Here is an 11,481-nt window from a genome sequence, read left to right on the forward strand (position 1 = left end):
ACTGGTCGAGACATGGGCGAATTGGTAACTCTAGCGTCGTTTTGATCGAGTCTTCCTCGTGGTTCTGGGCGGTCTTTGATTTGACTCGAGAAGATATGCATTCAGCCCTGAGATGACCTTTATTTGCGGTCTGCTGAGCTGCCGGCAGCATGACTTGATTTGAGGACATCGGTCATGGTGACAATGTCGGTAGGACTCTTGACTGTTACCCCAATTGTCGTGTCATTTCGTCAAGATGACTGCTTGAGAGAGAGTCTGTCAAAAACTCGAAACGTTTGTGTTTTATCTTCATCTTGATAAAGGTATATGGAGTCTCCCGTCGGACCGACGGATGAGTAGGCAGGCAGGCTTATCTGTCGGTGTGTGTCCTCATATGGTAGAAGAGGCCGATTCTGGATGCGCAGCACTTCCCACAGGTGTTGCAAGGGAAATGTCTCCAAAAGTTGAACCCTGCTTCCTTCACTCACGCTTCTCCTTAATGGCCAGCGTTCTGTTTTGAAACGTCATTATGCCACTAGAGCACAGCATCCTCCAGCGACAGCGGTCAAGGGCACCAGTTTCCCATGAAGTGACTTCTATGTCACAGGCTTTGAGGTTTGTCTTCAAGGTGTCCTTGAAGCGCTTGCAGGGTCTTCCAAGTTCGCGGTGGCCTTCCTTCAGCTGGCCATACAAGAGCATCTTCGGGATCCTACTGTCTGTCATGCAGACAACGTGTCCTGTCCAGCGTAGCTGGCACTGGATCAGCAGGCTTTCGATGCTGGGCAGGCCGCTCCTATCTAGGACCTGGAGGTTGGAGACCCTGTCTTGCTTGATTAAGGTACCTTTGTTCAAAAACACGAAATGGTGTGTTTTATCTTCATCTTGATTAAGGTACATTTGTTAAAAAACACGAAACGTTGTGTTTTATCTTCATCTTGATTAAGGTACATTTGACTTCACACCGCCTATAGGTGTTTTTTTTTTTAAATTTCGTCAAGATATTTGATAATGGCCACAATGTGTGCTGCGCTATGAAAGTGCTGTTTTGGGGGGTTATTTAGTTGGAGAGAAAGAAAAAAAATGTCTGGAAAAGTGTGTTGAGTTATTACTGAAAATTCCAACAGGCTTTGCAAGGTTGTTTTTTTGTTTTGTTTTTGTTTGTTGGGGGAGGGTGGTGTTTAATTTTCTGTATCGTTTGTAAGTGGCAGTGTGATTTTTCCATGTTCTCTCTGGATAAAATGCGATGTGTGACTCAGTTTTGGATGAACGAGCATGTTTCGTTTTCTTTTTACAAGGGGGTACTGACTGGAATGTGGAAAGCAGTTTGTGTGTGCGTGTGTGTTTTTGTTTATTTTTGTGTGTGCTTTTTTTTATGACATTAGAAATGAAATATTATACTATGTATATGTTGAGCCAGCTCATAGAGTGGGTCCTCACATTTATTAAAATCGCATTTTGTTATCATAATCATCGTCATCATTATTACAGCTATGAAATTGACCAGGCAGTACATCTTGCTTTCAGTTTTGTGTGATCTTTTACTATGATATACATTCTCTTTTTTTTTTTAATCTTTTTTTACCTATTTGTGTTACGTTCATTCATATATTTATGTCAGAAATAGTATAAGACATTATGACATAACTTTAATGTTTTTAAAGTTTGCGTTTGTTTGGGGGGAAAGAGAGAATTTGACAGAAGAGGGGAAGGAATTTTGTTTCTTTATTTTCTTTATTTTGGGTGAAAAGACATTTCAGTTAAGTAGCAGTAGTCAGACTGAGTTGCGAAGTATTGGAATGAGAGTTTGGGTAAGTTTTCAAACCCACGAGTTACGGTAAAGGTTTGAAATATTTGAAACGGATATTGTTGGAAAGAAGACTGGCCAAGAATGACTTGGATTGTGAATGAACAGCAGTGTTTTTTGGGGGGGGGTTGTTTTGTTGTTTTTTTGGCGTGTGTGTGGGTGTCTTTGTACTTTTTTTTTTTTTTTTTTTTTTTTTTTTTTCAGCTGCCACTTTCGGGAATGGGATTTGGAAGGAAGTGATTAGAAATTATTTGAAATTTTGGTTACCTGCCCCTGAACCGTCCTCCTGTGTGTGTGTGTGTGTGGGCGCGCGCGCGCATGTGTGTGTGTGTTGTACATTGAGAACTTTGTGTGAATATGTTTATATTGCATGTATAAATGGTTTGTGCTTTTGTTTGTAAGACTTGTATGTTAACTTGTCGAAAAAAAATATGTGCACCCACTTATTAACGTATGTATTCACTCGCACACGTTTATGGGCGTGCGAACACACACGTACATGTGTTTGTACGCCTATACACACATGCAGCACGCGCGCGCGCGCACACACATACACACACACACACACACACACACACACACACACACACACACAATCACATACAAGCGCTGTAGTGTAGCGACGCGCTCTCCCTGGGGAGAGCAGCCCGAATTTCACACAGAGAAATTTGTTGTGATAAAAAGAAATACAAATACACACACACGCGTGTATTCATGTCAAAACTACTAAAGATACTATTGACGTATATTTTATATATTGTATGAAGCAAAGATATGTGTGGGTTTGGACAGATGACAGGTTCAGCAACTGAACTTGCCCTCCACCAGGATTATCAGGCGGGATGCAAAGAAACACAGCTTGTAGAAATGCGGTTGTCGCTCACGTTTTTTTTTTTTTTGCTTTGCTGCTCAGTTGCACATTGCTATACTTTGCTGCAGCTGCACATTGCTATGGCTTTGCTACTATTGTACATTGCTATGCTTTGCTGCAACTGCACATTGCTATGGCTTTGCTGCTATTGCACACTGCTATGCTTTGCTGCAACTGCACATTGCTATGCTGTGCTGCTATTGTACATTCGCATACGCTCTATATGCCTCATTTAAACACTTCTGGTTGTTGCAGAGAACCAACAGTGATGCGTTTTTTTTGATGTTGCAACAAGTGGCCGCATTTATTATTACACGTCTTTTACCCTCCAAGGCTAAAGTTGCATTAGCGATCTTTTGCTGTGCTAAGTTTGTTTAGCGTTAAGAATGGTCTTAAGTCAGTGGAGGTAACGTGGAGTTTGGAACGTGCACGGCGGTAAGCGAACTTAGCGAGGATCTTGACACTGATAAGATTGTTCGTTTAGCGTTCGAAAGTTTACGAACTCTACTGCGTTAAATTCTTACTCGGGATTTGGGGGGGGGGTATTGTTAATGAACGTAAAGCATACATTTTTTAGCGTTGTTTTAAGAGTTTGTGCAGTCATAGAGGAATGCAAGAGACTGCACACACACACACACACACACTCACACTCACACACACACACACACAGTCTTTTTTTTTTCTATCGACACCCTCCCTCCTCCCACCAGCCCCCCTCAACCCCCCCTCCCCTCCCCTCCCCTTTTTTACACATTCAACAGTTCAGGAATGGTTATCCCGGTGAATTTTTTGTGTGTGTACCATGAGTGATTTGTTGGAAACATGGAGAGAGAGAGAGAGAAGGATTGATAATCAAAATAGTTGAAGGTGTTTGCCTGCGAATTTTATTTGTAAGGCGTGCGTGCTGGGAATAGAAAGATTGTGATGGTTTTGAATTTTCAAGAGGTGTTTTTTCGATAGTTTTTGTTTTTTTGTTTGTTTTGTTTCTCTCTCTCTCTCTCTCTCTCTCTCTCTCTCTCTCTCTCTCTCTCTCTCTCTCCAAGAACCACCATCCATTTCCCTTGTCATTATTTCTGTTTTTTTGTGTGTGTGTGTGTTTTTTTTAATCGTATTTCTTACTATTTGGGGTGGGTTTTTTGGTTTGTTTAAAATTTAAAAAAAATCACGCATAGGGGGCACTATGACCCAACTGCTTTGGCGTTGGACGTTGTGATTCAGGGTTCGAGGCCCCCCCCCCAACCCACCCCGTTTCAGCATGGTGCTGTATCCTTTGGGGAAGACGTGCGTACCTTCCCTCACTCCAGCCGGGTGTGGACTGGGTACCTGGCCTCGTTTAGGGGAAAGTTGAAACTTGGGGTGGTGGGGGATGATTTGGCCTCCATGCTTTCCTCTAAATGTTCGAGCCTTGGTACACAGTGGATTGACGGGCGCAGTAGCCGAGTGGTTAAAGCGTTGGACTTTCAATCCGAGGGTCCCGGGGTGTTCGAATCACGGTGACGGCGCCTGGTTGGGTAAAGGGTGGAGATTTTTTACGATCTCCCAGGTCAACATTATGTGCAGACCTGCTCAGTGCCTGAACCCCCTTCAGTGTGCGCAGAAGATCAAAAAAGCACGTTAAAGATCCTGTACCCCATGTCAGTGTGTTCGGTGGGTTATGGAGACACGAAAATACCCAGCATGCATGAACCACGACAGAGTCATCGGCAAGTCGATGTTGGTCGTGTAACGGAAAGAAGAAGAAGAAGAAGAAGAAAAAAAAGGATGTGAATATCACTGTCCCGTTTGCCGTAACAGGCTATGGTACTTTTGACCACTCAAGCGTACACGTGTATGTGTGTGTATGTATGTTTGTATGTGTGTATGTTTGTATTCTGTATGTGTGTGTGTGTGTTTTTGTATTATGGATGTATATGTATGTATGTATGTTTCTCTTTGCATATTATGCATGTGTACATGCGTGCCCATTGAGAGCGTACAAGCGCGTGTGTGTTATGTACATGTACACACCTTTGGTTGGTTGTGGATAGTTTGTATTGTTTGTTTTGTTAAGTCGGGGGGGGGGGGGGGAGGGGGAGGGGTACAGTGTTTGATTTCATTTGAGTAATAATACTGAATCCCAGAAATTTATTTTATTTATTATTTCAGTCGAATTGAATTCAGAAGGAAAAAAAAAAATGTGTGAACATTGTATGAATGGCTGTCTGTCTGTCTTCACTTTCTTAATTTTAGGTTTCTTTTTTTTTTTTTTTTTTTTTGTGGGAGTGGGGTGACAAGGGATAAATATAATGTTTGAGAGTGTGTAGTTGTTATTGTATATTTTTATCGTGTTTTTTTTTTATTATTAAAAAAACCAAACATGTTTGATACAGTAATAATCATTCAATGAATGATAGCTTTTTGTTTGTTAGAATGTTATTGTCTATTAATTCATACCTTTTTTTTTTCTCACCCGGTTCTTATTGGTCATTATTTCCATCATAGATTATTATTCTTTTTTTTTTTAATTTTGATTGTTTGATAGATGATCTTGATGATGATTTTTTTTTTTTTTTTTTCAGAACGACTCTTTGTTATGATTTGTCTATTTTTATTATCACTATTGTTATTGCGAATATGATTAAGGTTATTGCTTTGAAATGAAAATAAAGTTCAGCTCATGCATCGTTCAATCAGTGTATTGTGTCTGTGTGCGCGCGCGCGCAACGGTGTGTGTATGTGTGCTGGTGTGTGTGTGCATGCATGCGTGTGTGTGTGTGTGTGATGGAGATGGAGAGAACATTTGCTTGAATCTATTTCAGACATTTTCGTTGTGGGAGTAAGAGACAGAATATGTGATCTTGCCTCAAATAAACAGACTTTGGACATTTGATTTCGGCCATTCATTCTAGTGGTGTACAGGATTTAAAAAAAAAATTTTTTTAACAATAAGAAGCAAACATTCTGCATAGCAAAAGAACAGTCAAAGACAGATTCATTACCTTCAGTTCGTCAGCACATAAAAAAACACACACGAACACACAACCATACAAATACACACAACCACACACACACACAACCACACACACGAACACGCATACACACACACACACACACACACACACACACACACAACCCTACACACACACAACCGAACACACACACAAACACACAACCATACACACAATTACACACACACACGAACACAAAACACTCCTGTGTAACGGGATGGGGTGACTCCTTTAGAAACCACAGTTACATCCCCAGTTCTGACAAGTCAAGTTTCAACTAGGCATCATAGCGTGTGCGCTGGTCCATGCGCGCTACACCACATCTGCTTGGAAAAAAACAAAACAAAACAATCAGTTCAGTTCAGTTACTCAAGGAGGCGTCACTGCGTTCGGACAAATCCATATACGCTACACCACATCTGCACACGTCAAATTATTGAATAAATACTTTTTTTTTTTAATGAATAGAGAGATAAACATAAACTGGCCTACTTTTGTTATTTTGAGGACTCCCCGGAAACGGAGTATGGCTGCCTACATGGCGGGGGTAAAAACGATCATGTTCGTAATAGCCCAGTCGTGTACATACGAGTGAACGTGGGAGTTGCTAGCCCACGAACGAAGAAGAAGTCATTTCGATGGTGATGATGACAATGCTGTATTCTTCTTCTTCTTCTGCGTTCGTGGGCTGCAACTCCCACGTTCACTCGTATGCACACGAGTGGGCTTTTGCGTGTATGACCGTTTTTACCCCGCCATGTAGGCAGCCATACTCCGTTTTCGGGGGTGTGCATGTTGGGTATGTTCTTGTTTCCATAACCCACCGAACGCTGACATGGATTACAGGATCTTTAACGTAGCGTATTTGATCTTCTGCTTGCAGTATACACACGAAGGGGGGTTCAGGCACTAGCAGGTCTGCACATATGTTGAACTGGGAGATCGGAAAAATCTCCACCCTTCACCCACCAGGCGCCGTCACCGTGATTCGAACCCGGGACCTTCAGATTGACAGTCCAACGCTTTAACCATTCGGCTATTGCGCCCGTCTGATGTAGCATTGACAACGGAAGAATGAAAGTGAGAGGGGATGACACTGGCAGAGAGGGTGAAAGGAAGGTATTATTATTATATTATTATTATTATTATCATTATTACGTATTGCTCTTTTTTTTCTTTTTTTTTATCACAACAGATTTCTCTGTGTGAAATTCGGGCCGCTCTCCCCAGGGAGAGCGCTTCGTTACACTGAGAGCGCCACCCTTTTTTTGTATTTTTTTTCCCGCCTGCCGTTGTTGGTTTTTTTGTTTTGTTTTGTTTTTTGTTTTCCTATCGAAGTGGATTTTTTCCACAGAATTTTGCCAGGGACAACCCTTTTGTTGCCGTGGGTTCTTTTACGTGCGCTAAGTGCATCACTATGCTGCACACGGGACCTCGGTTTATCGTCTCATCCGAATGACTAAGCGTCCAGACCACCACTCAAGGTCTTAGTGGAGGGGGAGAAAATATCGGCGGCTGAGCCGTGATTCGAACCAGCGCGTTCAGATTCTCTCGCTTCCTAGGCAGACGCGTTACCTCCAGGCCAACACCCCCACAGGTGGGTGGGGTGAGGAGGGGGGTGGGGGGGGGGTAATTGTAGAGGTAAATGTTGCAATAAAAGGAAAGAGAGAGAGGAGATTGAAGGGAAAGTGTTTAGCTCTGTGGCTGACCCAGATTTGTCCTCAAAGATAACCTGCCCTCTTTATTCAGGACAGGGAGGGAGGGAGAGAGGAAACGATGACGGAAGTGGAACTTCTTCTTCTTCTTCGTTCGTGGGCTGCAACTCCCACGTTCATTCGTATGTACATGGGTTGGCTTTTACGTGTATGACCGTTTTTACCCCTCCCCTGCTATGTATTTGTATTTGTATTTCTTTTTATCACCACAGATTTCTCTGTGTGAAATTCGGGCTGCTCTCCCCAGGGAGAGTGCATCGCTACACTGACAGCGCCACCCATTCTTTTGTGTGTTTTTTTCCTGTGTGCAGTTTTATTTGTTTTTCCTATCGAAGTGGATTTTTCGGCAGAATTTTGCCGGGAACAACCCTTTTTGTTGCCGTGGGTTCTTTTACGTGCGCTAAGTGCATGCTGCACACGGGACCTCGGTTTATCGTCTCATCCGAATGACTAAGCGTCCAGACCACCACTCAAGGTCTAGTGGAGGGGGAGAAAATATCGGTAGCTGAGCCGTGATTCGAACCAGCGCGCTCAGATTCTCTCGCTTCCTAGGCGGACGCATTACCTCTAGGCCATCACTCCACATTCCCACGTTCACACGTGTGGGCTTTTACGTGTATGACCATTTTTACCCTGCCCCCGCTATGTAGGCAGCCATACTCCGTTTTCGTGGATATGCATACTGGGAATGTTCTTGTTTCCGTAACCCACCGAACGCTGACATGGGTTACAGGATCTTTAACGTGCGTATTTGATCTTCTGCTTGTGTATACACACACGAAGGGGGTTCAGGCACTAACAGGTCTGCACATATGTTGACCTGGGAGATAGGCAAAATCTCCACCCTTTACCCACCAGGCGTCGTTACCGAGATTCGAACCCGGGACCCTCAGATTGAAAATCCAACGCTTTAACCACTCAGCTATTGCGCCCGTCGGGTGGAACAATTTTGTGCGTTGCATTAACTCTCTCCATACGAACGGCGAAAGAGACGACGTTAACAGCGTTTCACCCCAATTACCATCATCAAAATATTGCAAGCGGAAGGCTCTTATACTGAAGACGTGAATGTTGACAAAGAATACCACAATTCTGACGACGGAAGCTAAAGGTTGGGTCATTGAGACACCCACTGGACATCCGAGGGGTCTGTGTAGAGGAGAAGAGAGGACTGGCCGTACTGAGTGAGTTAATCACTAGACCAGCGTGGTTTAACTTTTCGAAAATAACCCTTGCATCGATCAAAAACAGGTATCAGTTGAGTCTGGAGCTTCGTGACAAGTTTGTACCATATTACGCATTTCTTTATATCTATCTCCCCCCCCCCTCCCCTCCGCCCCAAAAGATAAGGACAACTGCATTTGTATAAAAAGGCAAATCAGCTTGTAGGCTTTTTTAAGAAACATTGTCACTTGGGTTTTTCCTCTGTGTTCCAAGGAAGCTTCGTTTTCTGTCTGTATAGATGTCTGTCTCTGTCTCTTTCTGTCTCTCTGTCTGTCTCCCTGTCTCCCTGTCTGTCTGTCTGTCTCTCTCTCTCTGTTTCTCTATTCTGTCTGTCTTTGTCTCTTTCTGTCTCTCTGTCTGTCTCCCTGTCTCCCTGTCTGTCTGTCTGTCTGTCTGTCTGTCTGTCTGTCTCTCTGTCTGTCTGTCTGTCTGTCTGTCTGTCTGTCTCTCTCTGTTTCTCTATTCTGTCTGTCTTTGTCTCTTTCTGTCTCTCTGTCTGTCTCTCTGTCTCCCTGTCTCTCTGTCTCTCTGTCTGTCTGTCTGTCTCTCTGTCTGTCTGTCTGTCTGTCTCTCTCTCTCTGTTTCTCTATTCTGTCTGTCTTGGTCTCTTTCTGTCTCTCTGTCTGTCTCCCTGTCTCCCTGTCTGTCTGTTGTCTGTCTGTCTCTCTCTGTTTCTCTATTCTGTCTGTCTTTGTCTCTTTCTGTCTCTCTGTCTGTCTCTCTCTGTCTCCCTGTCTCTCTGTCTCCCTGTCTGTCTGTCTGTCTGTCTCTGTTTCTCTATTCTGTCTGTCTTTGTCTATGTGTGTCTATGTCTCAATATCTCTGTCTATCTGTCTGGGTCTGTTTCCGTCTGTCTGTCTGTCTCCCTGTCTCCCTGTCTGTCTGTCTGTCTCCCTGTCTGTCTGTCTCTCTCTGTTTCTCTATTCTGTCTGTCTTTGTCTGTCTGTCTCAATATCTCTGTCTGTTTCTCTCTGTTTCTCTATTCTGTCTGTCTATGTGTGTCTATGTCTCAATATCTCTGTCTATCTGTCTGGGTCTGTTTCCGTCTGTCTGTCTGTCTGTCTGACTGTCTGTATGTCTGTCTCTCTCTCTGTCTCTCTCTCTCTCTGCCACAATATCTCTGTCTGTCTGTCTGTCTGTCTGTCTGGGTCTGTCTCCGTCTGTCTGTCTCTCTCTCTCTCTGTTTCTCTAATCTGTCTGTCTGTCTCTTTCTCTCTGTCACAATATCTCTGTCTGTCTGGGTCTGTCTCCGTCTGTCTGTCTCTCTCTCTCTCTCTGTTTCTCTAATCTGTCTGTCTGTCTCTTTCTCTCTGTCACAATATCTCTGTCTGTCTTGGTCTGTCTCCGTCTGTCTGTCTGTCTGTCTGTCTGTCTCCGTTTCTCTGTCTCTGTCTCTCTGTCACAATATCTCTGTCTGTCTTGGTCTGTCTCCGTCTGTCTGTCCGTCTGTCTGTCTGTCTCTGTCTCTCTCTATCTCTCTCTGCCACAATATCTCTGTCTGTCTGTCTTTCTGTCTCCCTCTCCCACACACACATACACACACACACGTACACACACGTACACACACACACACACACACACACACACACACACACACACACACACACACACACACACTGTCTGTCTGTCTGTCTGTCTGTCTGTCACTTATAGTGAATAGACGTTAAACTGAAGATCTCTCTCTCTCTCTCTCTCTCTCTCTCTCACACACACACACACACACACACACACACACACACACACACACACACACACACACACACAGAGTCTGTCTGTCTGTCACTTTTAGTGATTAGACCTTAAACTGAAGAGATCTCTCTCTCTCTCCCTCTCTCTCTCTCTCTCTCTCACACACACACACACACACACACACACACACACACACACACACACACACACACACACACACACACACACACACACACACACCACCACCACCACCACCACCACCAACAACAACAACAACAACAACAAAATCAAAACACAAAAAAACACAAAAACCAAAACCAAAAAAAACCAACATGATTTTCTCTCAAAACGCCTATAGCATGATTATCTGAACATGTGGCCATGCACGCAGACAGCTAGCTCTCTCACTCAGCAACTCTTTGGCCTCAAGTGCTTGGAGAGATTGAAATGCGGTCTTCTCTGTCATTGAAGTCAAATTAATTTTTTTAAGGTGAGTTGTCAAGTTTCTCACTGACCAGAACTGCTGAATTGACCACTGACGGTACGGATACGGCTTCGCGCGCAGTTACTGTTCACTTTTCAATCTGGGGGGGCTTGTGTTCAAATCCCGGCCACGATACATGGTAAGTTAATGGTGGAGGTATTTTCGATCAACTGGGTCCACAGATGTGCTAATATATGATGATGATTGTGATGGTGATTATGATGATATGAATATCATATGTGGAGTGATGGCCTAGAGGTAACGCGTCCGCCTAGGAAGCGAGAGAATCTGAGCGCGCTGGTTCGAATCAGGGCACAGCCCCCGAAATTTTCTCCCCCTCCACTAGACCTTGAGTGGTGGTCTGGACGCTAGTCATTCGGATGAGACGATAAACCGAGGTCCCGTGTGCAGCATGCACTTAGCGCACGTAAAAGAACCCACGGCAACAAAAGGGTTGTTCCTGGCAAAATTCTGTAGAAAAATCCACTTCGATAGGAAAAACAAATAAAACTGCACGCAGGAAAAAATACAAAAAAATGGGTGGCGCTGTGGTATGGCGACGCGCTCTCCCTGGGGAGAGCAGCCCGAATTTCACACAGAGAAATCTGTTGTGATAAAAAGAAATACAAATACAAATACAAATACAAATTTATTCAGCGCTTATTCTCAGTCGGAAACCAAGCTCTTAGCCGCTTTACAAACATGGAGTCATTTGCGCAACAGGCTGC

The 11,481-nt window shown here is 43.8% G+C and overlaps 1 protein-coding gene across 2 annotated transcripts in view; it reads left to right on the plus strand.

Annotated features, from left to right (window-relative positions):
* Positions 1-10,630: 10,630 nt before the first annotated feature.
* The window catches only part of LOC143275546 (ADP-ribosyl cyclase/cyclic ADP-ribose hydrolase-like), a 14,533-nt gene continuing 13,682 nt past the window's right edge, over positions 10,631-11,481 (plus strand). The window contains exon 1 of one of the 2 annotated variants that reach the window (XM_076579737.1): positions 10,631-10,759. Coding sequence is in view for 1 of the 2 variants with exons in the window: in XM_076579736.1 (XP_076435851.1) it covers positions 10,890-10,892 (3 nt within the window). In the remaining variant the exon portion in view is untranslated. Of the gene's footprint in view, positions 10,893-11,481 lie in introns of both variants that reach the window. The other variant, XM_076579736.1, reaches the window with a different exon arrangement.

This window comes from Babylonia areolata, chromosome 30 (assembly GCF_041734735.1).
Source record: "Babylonia areolata isolate BAREFJ2019XMU chromosome 30, ASM4173473v1, whole genome shotgun sequence".
Classification (NCBI taxonomy): Eukaryota; Metazoa; Mollusca; class Gastropoda; order Neogastropoda; family Buccinidae; genus Babylonia; species Babylonia areolata.